Source organism: Pezoporus flaviventris, unplaced genomic scaffold (genome assembly GCF_033815535.1).
Source record: "Pezoporus flaviventris isolate CSIRO_AGI_PZ_B2104156 unplaced genomic scaffold, CSIRO_AGI_Pfla_v1 ptg000172l, whole genome shotgun sequence".
NCBI classification, from domain to species: domain Eukaryota; kingdom Metazoa; phylum Chordata; class Aves; order Psittaciformes; family Psittacidae; genus Pezoporus; species Pezoporus flaviventris.
Genome location: NW_026892720.1, coordinates 133,585 through 149,298, shown reverse-complemented (window position 1 = coordinate 149,298; position 15,714 = coordinate 133,585). Strand labels below are relative to the sequence as shown.

General features: G+C 40.6%; 2 protein-coding genes across 2 annotated transcripts in view; one reads left to right on the top strand and one right to left on the bottom strand.

Moving 5' to 3' along the window:
• Positions 1-11,572, top strand: part of NDUFAF2 (NADH:ubiquinone oxidoreductase complex assembly factor 2) — a 64,926-nt gene extending 53,354 nt beyond the window's left edge. The window contains exon 4 of the mRNA XM_061480125.1: positions 10,468-11,572. Coding sequence (XP_061336109.1) covers positions 10,468-10,725 — 258 coding nt within the window. The 3' untranslated portion in view covers positions 10,726-11,572. The remainder of the gene's footprint in view (positions 1-10,467) is intronic.
• On the bottom strand, positions 11,568-14,465 carry SMIM15 (small integral membrane protein 15). The gene is made up of 2 exons (XM_061480126.1): positions 14,213-14,465; positions 11,568-13,296 (listed from the first exon to the last, which is right to left on the bottom strand). Exon 2 carries the CDS (start codon positions 13,267-13,269, stop codon positions 13,045-13,047), a length of 225 nt encoding a protein of 74 aa, XP_061336110.1. The 5' UTR covers positions 13,270-13,296; positions 14,213-14,465; the 3' UTR covers positions 11,568-13,044.
• Between the last annotated feature and the right edge of the window lie 1,249 nt (positions 14,466-15,714).

Sequence of the window (15,714 nt, the reverse complement as noted above, 5' to 3'; positions counted from 1 at the left end):
AAAGCTTCTCTTGGTGCTGGAGGTGGTGATTCTGTTTCAAAATAGGGAACAAGGAGTCTCCACAGGTGACAGAACTGTGGTTCAATACCATGCTAAATATTTACCTTCCAGAAAAAGCAATTTATGGAGAGTGAAAGATTCTTGGGAGTGATGGTGCATTCAGAGTTACAGGACAGCTTACACCTTGAGTTTCATGAGGTAATAAATCTGAAAAATAATTTAGCAGCTAGGTACTTTACCTACAGGGCTATGCATTGACCTTATCAGAGCAGAAGTTATACACCAGGGATTTGAAAGGCTGTTATCTTTTTCTTTCAAGTAATCTCTAAATTGTTTTTTCATATATAAGGAAAGGTAGTTCAAATATATTTATGTTAAAAATTCTTGACATAATGTTTTGAAAATAATGCTGCAGTCACATTTTAAATATATGATAATGAAGCTTTCCCCTGTATTAGTGTGTGGTGATATGTAGGATCTACTTTTCTCCTTATTTGAAACTGTTATACTACAAACCCTTATAATATTATTAATATAATTACACTAGTGAAGTACATATAGAATACTGTTTTGGTCCCTATTTGTAGGACTGATTGGTTTTGGTGTTTTAGCTACATAAACTTTACTGGCTGCTACTCTATATTGTATTGCCTTTTTCAACAGTAATGGTGATATGGTAAACTGCTGGTTGACAGCTGTGGAATGAGGGATTGTTCGTGACCATATTTCATGTCGAAACCCTGTGTAACAAATCTCTTTGTTCTTTCACATACATTCTATGTTCCTATGTTTGTAGTCTGTTAATACCACTTTTTTTGATGTTTTTTACTTTTTTCCCTGTACTTTGCTCATCATATCTTCCCCCCCCCCATCATAGTTATTATAGTTATTATAGACATAGTTAAACTTCTCTAAATTTCTGTACCCATTCCCTGCTCTGTTTGACTACCACCGTTCCAACTTCTGTAGGCCAACAAAATGCCATTCATAATCATCATGACTTGTCAGTCACTTAAGTGAGACGAATGTGAGTTATCCTTCCTTACATTGATCAAGGTAGATAGGTCATGACACCAGCTAAGTCTGTCCATGGTGTTCTTAAGACTTGATAATGTTTTTGGTTCAAACCAGTCTTTCTTCCACAAACACTTAACTGACCTTTTTATGTTCCCATTGTAAAGCTTTCATTTTGTCACAGAAGAAATTGCTTTACATCTCTTCTTCTTTAGATTCTACTATTTTATATGGTAAGCGTACTCCAGTGACTTCACAAGTCAGCTTCAGTCCTAAGTGTTTCATATGCTTCATGGTTTCTTTCCCCCCTGTTCCCCTACCACATTTCCCCCATTTTTGGAAGAAGTCACTTAGACTTCTGTGTACTGCACTAGTCATAACCCAAGAATGCTGCTCATAGCCTTGGTTATTTCTAATTTGACCAGCATTGTAAGGCGTGTTAGTGGTTGGAAACCTTGGGTTTTAAATGCCAGATTCTGGGATACTGGAAATAGTTGGTTGCCTTTTGATTTTATTACAGCTTGAAATACGCCAAGTCTCAACTCAGTTATAATGAGGGTGATAACTTTGCAAATGAATGCAGATCAAGTTGTTTCTTATCTTGCACTTAAATGTATTCTGTTCCTATGGTAATCAGGGAGTCCCATCTTGATGGAGAACTCTGGGTCACGTCTGCATCCAGTGTTAGCATGCGTGTGTGTATACACATACATGTACACATACTGCTTTATAATTGGTGATAATCTGACTTGTATATGTATATTTTTGCATTACTACAGCATTTTGTCGTCTGTCCCTTTATATATATTATGTATGGTCACAGGTGGTTGGCTGAGGAAAACTAGTCATTACCTTTATTCCTGTGCAGCCGTAAATCATATTTTAAACAGTTTAGCAAGTGATAAATAATGAAGTAGACTATTACATTTCTTCAGTATATATATAGGAAACTAGATGTATGTAGCAAGTTTTTGGGCAAATAGAAAATGTGTCTTGTCTAAAGAGCTTACAGTTTTAAATTAATGAAAATGTTTTAAAGGCTACAAATATTAAAATATTTTTAATCAAATTCTATTTTGTGGAAGCAGATTCAATAATTTATTACTTTACATGCAAATTAATTTACCTGCTAAGCATTAATGTTGTCAGAATTTATTAACAACTGCTCTATCCCAGGACAACTTTTGTTTTATGAGAGTGATGTTCCATCCATGCAAATTATTTCTTTAACAGACTATTCCCTTCCATTCTTTGAGCCGTAGTACACTTTCACTTTGGCTCATCAACTAGGTGGTGAGGTAAATGCAAACGTGCTGTCTTGCATATACTCCTACCTCCCAGTTGTCCTTGTGGCTAAAAGATTTAACTCCTAACTTAAAACATGTCATCTTTATGTTTGGATTTTTCACATCTGGTTTTCGAAGCAAATTAAAAATGCTCTTGGGAGGCAGGGGTAAAATAATTCTCTTCAGGACTCCTTTTTGGGGGGACTTTCATCACTATTCCATCACCAAAGCAGAACTCCCAAAATTTAGAGGATGTTTAACTATGTAACACCTATAAGATACCACTGTGGATATGTCTCATACATTTTATACACCTTATGAATTTCAGTCAAAGTTCTGCAGATGAGCAGCAATTGGTTGATAGGTAACTTTGCATGGCATTGACAAGCTTTGCTGCATTCTGCATTTCCTGTTTTTGTGCTGGGTCATACCCCGTTTAAAAAAAAAAGTGCTTTATTTAAAATTTGGGATAGCATTACATAAATACATTAAAGATACTGATGAACGAAATTATTTTCTGTTGGTGCAGCTACTGATTGAGATAGTGGCTGGATGCATAAAATGCTTGTAAGCCTTGGCTGTGGTGCGTGTTTCAGTAGACAGTATACCTCTCTGTCTTCTTGATAAGATCAGTGTGTATGTAACACACAGACGGGTTTTCTCCCATGTAGGAGGGGGAGTCATACCAGAATTGGTTTAGGTATCTTGTATCTAAGACACATTGAGTCTTCAGCTTCTAACACTGGGAGTAACTAAGAGGCATATTTTTAAGGATGTAACAAACCTTAAAAATAGCAGGCATACACTCAGTTTTTAAGCCTCTCTGTGTCTAGCTTCTATTTGGTTTGTTTAGTACTTCTGATTTTAGAGGGCATCAGATTTGTAAGGGCTTTTAAAGAATCCTACTGCATGTATTTCCAAGTACTTGAATATATTTAGAAATCTAACCCTTTTTTTTTTTTCTATGAGAGTCCCTGTAGCCATGCACCACTTCTGACAGTGTCTTAAGGTTCAAGAGTATCTGAGAAACTTGGCATTGTGTATGATCTTGTCTGGAGGATGGAGATAGAAATAAAGTTACAGGCCAACTTGGGGTGTCAGAACATGCAGGAGAAAAAAATAGAGAAGGTTATCATGATACTGCCTAGAAAAACTGGTTTAGAGAAAAATGGGGTTTACCTCTGAACCTGCCAGTGTCATGTCCTGCAGTTGCTACATGCGTACCTATAGTGGCTCTTCAGTGGATACAGATCTTTGTTCTAGAAGTCAGTTCACTGTTAAGCTAGATTATACTTCCTCTGTAGTGCACACAGGGCTGCATAGCTACAAGTATTCTCAGTTTCAACTGAAACTTCACTGTTTCTTTGTATGCATGTGTATGTATGTTAATATTTCATGGGAAGTAAAGTAGAATTGCATGTTCCTTTAATTAGTGTAAGGGCCTGAAAATAATTTAAAATAGAAAACCACAGTAAATGGCTGCTTTTCTCATGCATTATGTACTTGTTACACAGTAATAAAATTCTGTGGCTTCTGAATTACACATTTGGATAGAAGGTGAAATGTTAAAAAAGGAAACTTTTCGTGACAGCTCCTGTCTTCTTTCACACCATTTCAGGCATTTCCATAATTATCTGTTTTGACAAACTCCTTGTGAAGGAAAGAAAAATATACGTCAGTGAGTTGTAATAAGCATAAGATTTCAATGATTGTTTCTCCTTCCCCCTCAGCCCAAATAATTACACTGAAACTACATTCTGTTTGCTTGCCACAGCACATACACACTTTTCCCATTTGTTTGATCATACATAAATCATTATTTATTTGAGAGATGGTATGATCAAAACTAGCTTCAGTCATGGTGATTAATTTACACAGAATTCATGTTCCTTTAACAAGAATGAGATGCAGTTTAGCAAAATCCTTTTTTTTTTTTTTTGTCACTTTTGGGATTGCAATTTGCAGTTTTGCTTCTGTCTTTTTTCAGATGCTTCAGTTGAGAAGTTTTAAAACAAAAACTCTGACATGGAGATTGTACATTCTTGCATAGAGAATAGGGCTTAGCAAATGAGTATTTTACTCCTGAAGCCACAAAAAAGCTGCAGAATAAGATTTACAGTTCTGGGAAATGCTATTTGAAAAGCACAGGAGTGAACAGCAGTCTGAGCAAAACGTTTTCCACCATTGTCCAGGATGACAACCAGGATTGAAAATTCGGGACATACTCAAATGACTTGACTTGCACTAAATAGCCTTTTGCATAGTAAATTATGAATGGTTCCAGAGAGGGTTATTACGCAGTGTGAAAGGGCAGTGAAATTTAACAGTATAAACAGCTGAACTACAAAGGTCTAAATGTAAGGGAGTGGTCAGAAAAGCCATTCAAATAATAGTAATTTTTAAAAAAGGCACTTGAAGAAGCAGTCATATTTGAGAGTCCTTCCCTCTTACTCACTTTAACTTTCTCTCCGGTTTAAAACATATGTGCTTGTTAGCCTTCACAGAAGAGTATTGAGGCACCAGTTTGTCCCATTACTTCCAGTTTGCCTGTGCTGCAGATCCCAAGGCTGTAGAGGAGAGCTGCTACTTTCTCTCCCGAGTGGGAGTGAACGCACGGAGCATTGGCTCTGTCTCCCAGTTCGCTATCAGCACAGCTGAATGGGGGTGGAGGGAGAAGTAATGTGTACCAGGAAAAGGGCTGGTACAGATTACATCATTTGTAGCGTAAGGGGAAAGCAAGGACCAAACTGGGACTGAGTCATGGCTACAGTTCCTTGTTTGCTCTGTGGGCACATCAAGGCTATACATTGCCCTTTATTCGGGGCAGGGTGCAGTGGTGCCAGGGTAATTTGTGCCTTTTGCTGCCTCTGCAGAGCTTCATCTGTGATCTTGAACATACAGAATCACAGAATAGTTAGGGTTGGAAAGGACCTTAGGATCATCAAGTTCCAACCCCCCTGCCATGGGCAGGGACACCTCCCGCTAAACCAGGCCACCCAAGGCTCTGTCCAACCTGGCCTTAAACACTGCAGGGATGGAGCATTCACAACTTCCCTGGGCAACCCATTCCAGTGCCTCACCACCCTAACAGGAAAGAATTTCCTTCTTATATCCAATCTAAACTTCCCCTGTTTAAGTCCCTAATGAAGAGTCCCTCCCCAGCATCCCTATAGGCCCCCTTCAGATACTGGAAGGCTGCTATGAGGTCTCCACGCAGCCTTCTCTTCTCCAGGCTGAACAGCCCCAACTTCCTCAGCCTGTCTTCATACGGGAGGTGCTCCAGTCCCCTGCTCATCCTCGTGGCCCTCCTCTGGACTTGTTCCAACAGTTCCATGTCCTTTTTATGTTGAGGACACCAGAACTGCACACAATACTCCAGGTGAGGTCTCATGAGAGCAGAATAGAGGGGCAGGATCACCTCCTTCGACCTGCTGGTCATTCTTCTTTTGATGCAGTCCAGGATATGGTTGGCTTTGTGGGCTGTGAGCGCACACTGCTGTTATATTATATGTTTATTATATTATATTGTATTATAATATATTGTATTATTACTATGTTATATTATTACTATGTTATATTATGTTATATATGTTGTTCTGTAGAAAAATCTTTGCAGCATTGTAAAAATAATTCAGGCACAAACTCCTACTGAGTCTGTGTGTTGCTGACATGCTTTACATTCCAGTAAATGTAACTGTCTGAGCCTTTTCTCTTGCCTCTCAATACATGTTCTTGCCAAATTCGTGTGTGCTATACTGTGGTGCCCTAGAGACTATCTCAGCTCATGCCAGAGATTCTGCATTCTCAGAAGTAGCTATATAATAACAGCATTGCTTCTCTGTAGATTTGATTGTAGATTTGTTGAGAGTTAGAATTAGTATTTAACTGATTCAGCTTGGGTCTAGAGAAACCTTTTTTGTATTTACAACATTTTTCTACCCGGAGGAGCTAATTTTATTTATTGTGTAAGGCTACTAGTTTATTCAGAAAAGAGAAAGCTATGTCAAGATGGGATCCTTTAAATGTGAAAGAAGGGTCCATTCCAGATCTTCAGACGCAGCAGGTCTTCCAGTACAGCCTTGTAGGCACTAAATCCTTTGACTAGAGACAAACTTCTAGATTTTTCTCCTATAGAGGTGAATACAGTTTCCAAGCAGCAGAGGATGCTTGATGATACATCTCAGCTGCCACAGTTGAGTGCTTTAAAGAAAAATACAGTTTCCAAGAAAAGTGGAAATTTCATGCTAGTGGCATAAAATGCAGCCTGATCCCTTTTGCAGCAACACTTGGAAGGCAGCAACATGTCTTGTGCTTCATTGCCCCCGTGAGCAGACCGTTTTTCATTATTTGTTCTGCAGCAGTTACCACCTAAGATGTCAGAATGGGCAGAAGTCGTCAGTATCTGGATGAAAAGCAGCTGCCTCAACTCCCCATAGGACCACTTTGGCATTTCCTTAGTAATAATAATGTTAGGTTCTTCAAGAAAACCTTGGAGATCACTTCATTAAACCCTACCTTTCTAAGGAGGGAAGGCAGGCAGCTGCAATCATTAGAAGGATCAAAAACTTCTTAGAGCTTACAGTAATCACCAAAGCTGGACAAGTAATTACATGCAGTGAGTAAAATGTCTTCTTTTACATTCCACCTAAAAGTGAACTGTAGTACACGTAGTTGGGCCTAGTTCTCACCACGTCATGTGTTACCTTGTTCCAAATGCTGGGAGCTGGTGCATTTAAAGGTGAATATCTACATGTAAGGATTTCAACTGGTATAAAACGTGGCTGGATCTCTTCAGGCATTTTTCCTTTTCCAGTTTTGCAGCACAATCCCAATCCTTAGATTTCTCTTTTAATAAAAATGATGAAGGGCATTTCTGATTCTCTTTAGATACCATGTCTCCTGAGAACTGCAGGTTCAAAGGGCTTTTTCTTTTAATTTGTATAAAAAGGAGTATTTGAAGAACAAGCTAACCCTTAGGAAACTGCAGTTACCCAGTAGACACCATGTTCTCTGTGCTGGATAGTATGATTTTTGTATTTCCCCTAAAGGTCAGAGTACATTACATATTTATGTTCTTATATTTCCCCAGAAAACTTAAATGGTATGTTTGGGGGGTGGGTGGGATGGGCTGTCTGTAGGTGAAGCTAGCCATTTATAAAATATTGCAGTTCATCTTGGAGGAGAAGATAAATGTTCTGAACCTGCCAATGTAATTAAGAGAAAAAGAAGACTCAGCTGCCAGTCACTGCTTAGAGTTATTGAACAGTGAAGGGCCAGGCATCAACAGAGACTCAGGGTGAAAATGTAGCTGTGTGCAGGTGGATTGAAGAGCCTGTGGAGCTATGCGGATTTACTTAGACTACTTGTCAGGGGTAGAAAAGCCCACAGATGTTGGCTTCTCTACCATTCTTCTGCAGGTGATAGGAAGCCCTGTAGAACCAGGAGGATGTCTTAGGAGGACCTTTTCTAACACTCACTGTAATTAAGTACAGTGAGCCATGCAGATAAAAGCCAAATTTGGAAGATTTGTTGTAAAGATTCTGCACATTTCTAGTGTGTTTTGAGGATAATTCCTTGATAAATATGCATCTAGTAATTTCATTAAAATTTGCATTGTGAACCAAGTTGATTATCCTATTCAAATTTGGAAATTCCTGTAATGGCAGGGGAACTGTGGCGTTATACCTTTTCCAAACTGCAGTAGCTATTGTAATTGAACCAATAGTACTTAAAAATACAATCACTGTGTTTTATAAAAAAGTATATATACTGAGAATTGGGAATGAAGTATTTGTTGGAGGCAATATTTGGAACAGGAAGGACTTTGAGAATTCCACACAATTATGGAATCGTAATAGGAATTTGTTACTTTCCAGTATCAAAGGACAAGATGTTTATGCTAAGAAAACTCACTTATTTGACACAATTTTTATAAGGTGCCAATTGACACAACATTCCTCATTCACGTCTTCTTTAGTTTGAGCACAAGAACCCTTATTTCAGTGTACATGTTAGTGGCATGAATTTAATGCATAAAATGAACATGTGCAGGTACTTTGGACTTGAGAATTTTTTTTCCTGCTGTGGGTTGTATAGAAGATGCTGAGCAAGTCACTTTAGCTTTATGTGTTTGCTTTCACTTTGGCCAGTGAAAGCTGATTAAAAGAGTTTTTACTTGAGTCTGGAAACCAGATGATAGTTTCACATCAACCTTGAAGATGGACTTGGAGAATTTGGAGTTTAGTTACAGCTACTGTTACCTGACTTAAGTTACAGCTGCTATTACCTGGTTAGGATAACTTTGTTAAAGTAATCACTGGAAAAGTTCTGAAGTTAGTAAGTAGCTGTCCACTAGCTAGTTGATAAGTGAATTACATTTGTGCCTTAATAAATCATTTCATGCTCTTTTAGCAGATACTACACTGCAGTTGTCAGATATCATAAAGGTATACACACTTATTTCTTAGTAGTGGGGTTATATGAGCACCGTAGGAGTAATCCCCTTGAAATCAGTAAGGTCATGGTAGATTTATACAGGCATATAGTAAACAAGGATGGAATTAAGAGATGTTATAATGAGGCTTTGCTATACTGACTGTTGAAAATTTGACCTTTTACACTTGGCAATATCTTTGAGTGTGGCAGAATTTTGTTCCTTCCCCCTGCCTCCCTTTCAGTTTGCAAAATCTTTTGTGTGCTACTTGTGTATTTTCATGATGAATAGGTATGTGTTATGCCTCTGCTCTGTGCATCTGTGAATTTAAGAAGCAATTTAATAGAGGCAATTATGGACTAAGAAAAATAGTTTTAGTACCTCTAAGACAAGGTTTTCTTTAAATACTGTCTTTTAAAATGTTCTTAAGTGTTCACATATTTGCTTTGTCAACTCTTGGCAATATCACGTTTTAATGCCATTCTTGAAATAATGTCATGGGTACTGGTCTAGTTTCTCCGTACGTCTTCCAGAGAAAGTGTTCAGCCTTTTTCCTCCTGTATTCCAGTCTAAATGTGGATATTAGCAGCTTCCTTATTGCATGGTGTTGGTTACAGTCAAGTTGTATTTGCGCTCAATCTGTTATGTGTATTACCTGTCTGCTTTTGTTTAGAATACTTTTCACTATCTGCTCTAGCAAAAGCATAGAGAAATGTTGTTAGCAAGATTTGCAAAATATCCTTGTAATAAGAAACATATGCTAACAGATAGAAATCAAACTTCAGTATTTTTCAAGACTTTTTTGTGTTTACTTTGGGAGTTCTTTGTGTTTTCCTGTAAACAAGAAGGCAAAGTCTACTAGCAGCTGTTTTTCTGTTATACCTGTGGACAAGCCAGTAATTGCATTTGCTTCAACTCAGCCTCAGCATTTCTCAGATGAAGAAGCCAATCCCAGTTCAGGTAATCTTTATTAGTGAATTTCCAGCTGTAACCTGTACCCAGCCATGTTTCAGTACAGACCTTCATGAAGTTGAATCAGCAAGCTGTACGAGCCTTTTCTGCATACGTGTCGTGGGTGGGTTTTTTGGCCTTGCAGTAGGATCATACATCATACAGTTGCTTCAGTTTATCAGGGGTAGAGGTAAAATGCTAAAACTAGATCATTTTTATTTTATTTTTACCTGTGCAGAGGCAGTAGGTAAGATTTTGCACCTGTTATTTTTTATTTAGGTTTTTGTTGTTATTGCTGTTTTTTTATTATTTCTTGTGTGGCTTCAGCTTAGTCAAGATTGAACGTGTGTTTCTCCCCAGTCAGTATCCCAGTGCGCAGATAACTAATGTCAGAGACATAATGAGTTACAGAAGAGATGCAAATCATAAATAGCTGTATAGTAGCAAGTCCTACATAGAAAACAGTGTAAAAGGTAGCCTTATTTGTAGTGCATTTTCACATTTGTTGATGACTGGGTATCTTTACCTTTTTGATCCAATAAAATACTGAAACTGGGGTACCACAGTACAGTTTTGCTTCAACAACATGATCGAAACATTAAGAATATTCTAAACCAGGGCTGACACTGAAGATCAGTTAATTTTGTGATAGTTTATTTTACCTACATACCTGAAAATTTGGGTTATGAAATTAAGAAACAGTGACTGTTTAAATAATTTTATACCAACTATGTACCACACTTATTTCTGATGTATCTAATTATCTTTCTATTGTGTTATTAGGAGATTCTTAAGAATGAAAGTAACAGAGAAGAAATGAAACAGAAAATCAAAGATGTATCTGAAAAGGATAAGCTGCTTCAGGCTCAGGGATACAAGGAGGGACTTGTTGCTGAACCAGCTCATACACGTGTTAAAGGCCATGCATCTGCCCCTTACTACGGAAAAGAGGAGCCTTCACAAGATCCAAGCAGCACTGCAAATACATTTCAGCCAGGCTCATGGATGCCACCAAGCAGTGATAGTAGTCGTAATAAGTAAACAATTGTACAGATACTGCTAATGGATAAATAGTTTAACACGAACATAAACAGCTCGTATATCTAAGTCTGCAATAAAGTAATATTAAAGTGGTTTCATTTATGTTTGCAGAACTGTTCACATAGGCTTAATCATGACAAACGGAAAATTTTGGGGTTTAGTTAAAAGCAGCATTGTGTTACTATGTAAATTTGTTTTCAACAGTTGCTGTTCATCAGTTACATTTGAAATCATAGGAGGTTTTCTACCTTAATTTTCTTAAAAATAAATGAGTTTTCAAGGAAAAAAATAATTATTTAAAATTGTTTTTTGATGTAATAAATTTTAGTTAATCAGTACACTTGAAATTTTCCTAAGCCTAGGCATCAGTTTGAGATAGTTTTTCAAAATGCTTAATTCCCTTGGCAGTGCCAGTGTGCTTGACTCTGGCAAGTGGATGGAAAAGTTGATCTCATTGACAGGAATCACTATGACACCACACTGACTATGCACTGTATTAGTCTTACAGATATTCTTGTAACATAACAGTCAATGTGTTTGAATAATGCTTGATTTGAGCCAGCAGTAAGCACAGGGTAAAATCAGGCTGAATTAAACTACATCTAACTACTATAGCAGAGGTTAGAAGCACTTGGTAAAGTTGCTGGAAAATAACACAAGGTTTGGGACAAGGGACTGTCATTAAGAAAAAGGTTTTATTTATTCTTGGTGTATGCAAGTACTTCCCTAAATTATACATGTATTTGGCCATAGTTTAGATACATAGAATGTGTAGATTACTTGTCTTAGAGATGGTGTTTGAGAACTTCAAGTCAAAATAAAGACCATCCAATTTTTTGAAAAAAAAGTATCAAATTTATTTGTGCAGTGCATCCTTCATCAGTTCTCCATGTTTTAAGCTAGTATATGTCAAATATGGAACAGGTACACATTTGACAACACTTGATACAAAACATGGAGGCTTAATCCCATGTGTTTATAAAATGCTGAAATGCCACATTCCAATAATGCTTGCTTTGACCAACAAAACTAAAAGGAGAGCAACAGTACTTCACATTCACTTCACTCCATAAAGACTCCCCATTTCTAATCCCTCTTGGTATCCACCAGCTCTGTAGGTTCTCTCTTTTGAACAACAATATTATTGATGTTTTACTTTTAAACATGATGAAGGTCTAGCTGCTAGAAAGCATAACTCTGTGCTGCTGTTTAGAAATACACTAAATCTAAGAAATTAATGACTGACACAAGCATTTTAGAACTAGACTTAATAAAAAAATTAGGCTTTGAAAAATTAATCGCTTGTTAGAAAAACATTAATTGGTAAATAATGTTGGCATAGTTACAACGCAAACACAACTTGGACTTTTTCCAGCATGGCAGCATTTTGCAACCTGGAAAGCAGCAGAGTTCCAGGGTTCATGAGGGCAGAGATCCCCTGCCCCCAAACTGAGAAGGTCCTAGACCAAAGGTAGCCAGGTTAGCAAGTAGGAAGAACTACTGGCACATCCTCCTCCCATAACCGCCACAAAACACTAGGCCACCTGGGCCTTTGGTCTTGCCCCATTTATGGCTATTCTTTGAGGCGTAAAGTGTTTGAAGGCAGAAAACAGTTACAGGTGGAGTATTCAGGTGAGCATTAGGGGAAGCCTAGACAACACAGAAGTGGCTCAAGACAAATGAAGGTAGTTAGAACAAGCAATGAGATTCCTAGAGTTTGGGCTGCATATAAATACTGTTGATGGCTGGTAGTTCAGGAAGACCTAGGTTGGGTTTTTTTTTGCAGACAAGCCCCACCATCAAAGACACTACAGCATCCTCTATGGGCAGAGAGCCAAATGAACTGCAGGGCCATATGCAGTGTCATTAAAGGAAACTGGTAACATGTGCTACTAAGGAAGACTGATGCAAGCTCATCTCTACAGCTCTGCTGAAGGTCTGCAGAAACTTGCCTTTCTGTAATCTGGTTCACCATTCATAATTTCCCCCATAATTTGACAATTTTAAGACACTTAAGCAATAGCTCAACTAAGGGAAAAAAATCATCTATGTCCAGAGCCACCCAACATGTTGGTATTTTAGTTTAACATGCAAAGTTAGAAAAGCAACCTGGACTAGAACAAGTAGATTAAATGACTGTAACAAGTATCATTTGGACAAACTAACACAAATCATTTCAGCAGAAAAAAAATACACTAGAGGGACTAAATTCCCTGCATCAAGAAATTAGAGGATCAAGTATCAAAGGACAGTTATAAAACAGTAAGTGTTTCATTTAGGAAATGGATTCTTTGCACAAGGAAGACCTTTCTTTCCCATTTAATCCTTCTTTGTTCGTTTGGCTTTTGCAATATTCTCTTGGCGTTTCTGTTTCTTCTTTTGCTCTCGCTCCCTGGCCTCAATCATTTTTGCAAGCTTCCATGAAAGCGCTGCACTAATTATGAACAATGGTGTAAGGGCCAAGATCACTGTAGTAAGAAAGCCGTATGGGTCCTTTGCAGCCCACTCCACGATGTATTCAGCCCAGGCCTTAATATCAATCATCTTTTCTGGTTTTCTATTGGGAAAACCCTATAGAATAGTAAAAAGAAATATTTCTGAGTATTCAGGAAAATAAAGGAATGCATACACACAAACTGTCATTTTAATATGTCATCATCTTTCATTATTAAAGAGCAAGCTCACTGTTACCAGAAGTTAAAAGTAGTGCATCATACATGACAGTGCAATACAAAGTGTTGACCCTGCCTTAAAGTACAGCCTTTACAAAATAATTAGGCATTTCATTCACAGAGCTTCAGGTAACACCAAGGTGCTACATGAAAAAAGTTAAGTCCATGCTTCTTTGTAAGAGAAGAGAGCCCAGTTGGGTTGTTTAGTCTGGAGAAGAGAAGGCTAAGGGGGGACCTTATCACTCGCCACAGCTACCTGGCAGTAGGCAATAGTGAGGTGCGGTCGGTGTCCCAAGTAACAAGTGATAGGACAAGAGGTAATGGCCTCTAGCTGCACCAGGGGAGGTTTAGACTGGGTATCAGGAAAAATCCTTTCCCCAGAGAGGGTGCTCAGGCATTGGAACAGGCTACTCGAGGAATGGTGGAATCACCGTCCATGGAAGTGTTCACAAGCCGTGTAGATGAGGCCCTCAGTGACATGGGTTAGTGGTGGTCTTGGCAGTGCTGGGGTCAAGGTTGTACTTGGTGATCTTAAAGGTCTTTTCCAACCCAGTTGATGCTATGCTAAACGGTGAACTAAAAATAGTCCGGGAGTCAAAAACCAACTCAGGCCTGTGTCAGCGGCGAGGCGCATGGGGGTGCTGGGGAAACCTGGGGCCCCTCGGCCCGGGGCAGGAGCCCGAGCCCGAGAGCGGGGCCCCTCCCGCCCGCCACCAAAGCCATCCCTCTCCCCCCTCCCGCCCCCGGCCAGCCGCGCCGCGCCCCGCCCCTCCCAATGGCCGCGTTGTGGAGCCCTCGACCGCTGCCTCACTCACCGGCGGCGGGGGGCCCAGCGCCGCCCCGGGCACCCTCCGGGCCTGCCGAGCGACGGAAGGCTGGCGCCCAGGTCCCTGCGGAGAGAACACACAGCCCGTGAGAGAGAGGCGGCGCTGCTCGGGCGGAGCGTGACGGGAAGGCACTGCCGGGGCTCGGGGCGGGGCGAAGGGGGCCGCACCACCCCCCCATCCCTCCCGTCGCCCCCCGACCCCCGGTACCGCTTCCCGGCGGGAAGCCCTGCCTGCCGAGCGGAAACAGGAAGGAGGCGCCGGCAGCCGTCACGGCTGGGCGGGGCAGCCCGGCGGCGGGCGGAGCTCCCGGGGCGGGCGCAGGCTGCTGTGGCGGTGCTGGCGTTGCCTGCTTGGCAGAGGCCGTATCTCGAAAAGCCGGGTTTACCGGTGTCCGGGTGGATTTTCACCTCGCAGAACAGCCGCGCTGTTCTGACCCGCTCGGGCCAGTGCGAGGCTGGGACCAGTACCCCGTGATGTTTTCATCTCCCGCTGTGGTGCTGCTCCAGTGCCTGATAGGACCTGCGGGTAGAGCACAAGTAGCTCCTGCCGGTGGCTTGTGGAGGTTCCCCGTGTGCCTCCTGCGCCGTGCGGGAAATCCCGGCAGCCCGGGGCTGTTGGACAGCCGGTGCCCGGCCGCAGTGCACCGAGCAGCTCCCGCCGCGAGCGATCTGTGCCATAGCTGCCCGAGGCTGCCGCTGCTGCGCTGCTCCCCACGGGACTGACCTCAACAAAGGGGCTCAGCGGATCTCTGCGTATTCCGAGTGACTTCAACAGCCTTTAGTGTGCTCAGGCTGCACAAGCAGGGTTTGACATTCTGCTTCACGTGTGTTGCACCACGCCTTCTCTTCTCCCTATCCACACGTGTGTGCATGCAAACACTAATGTGAAGGCAAAGTTAAGCATAGATTAGGGTATTAGCTTAGAAAGTGAGAAGATCTTGTAATCATTGACACTATTGACCAAATAAGGTGTTCTTTTCGCTGTAGCATGACAGCAAATGCCACCAGGGCATTCCCCTTCATACGTCTTTTTGTTCTGTGATTATTTATATCATTTAAAGGGCGGCAAACAGGCAAATAAGAAATACAATTTGTCAATGAGAGTCACTGACGAGATCTGAGCAATCTAAAATGCTGTAGATTTTGTTGAATGCAATTTTGTGCATTCAACAAATGCAAATGTGTGAATTTTCATTATTTGTGCATTCTTATTCCAAACCTGTCTGTAGTGTCAAGGCTCTTTCCAGAATAGAATAGAATAGAGAAGAGCAGAACAGAATGTAATGTAATATAACCTATCATAACATATCATATCACATCACAGGCTACACTAGTTCAGTTGGAAAGGAGAGGAGTGGCTGGGGAGCGGCCTTGCAGAAAGGGACCTCTGGGTGCTGGTTTGATGCTAAGCTCAACAGGAGTCAGCATGGTGCCCTGGCAGGCAAGAGAGCAAACCGTACCCTGGGTGCATCACACAGTATGACCAGCCAG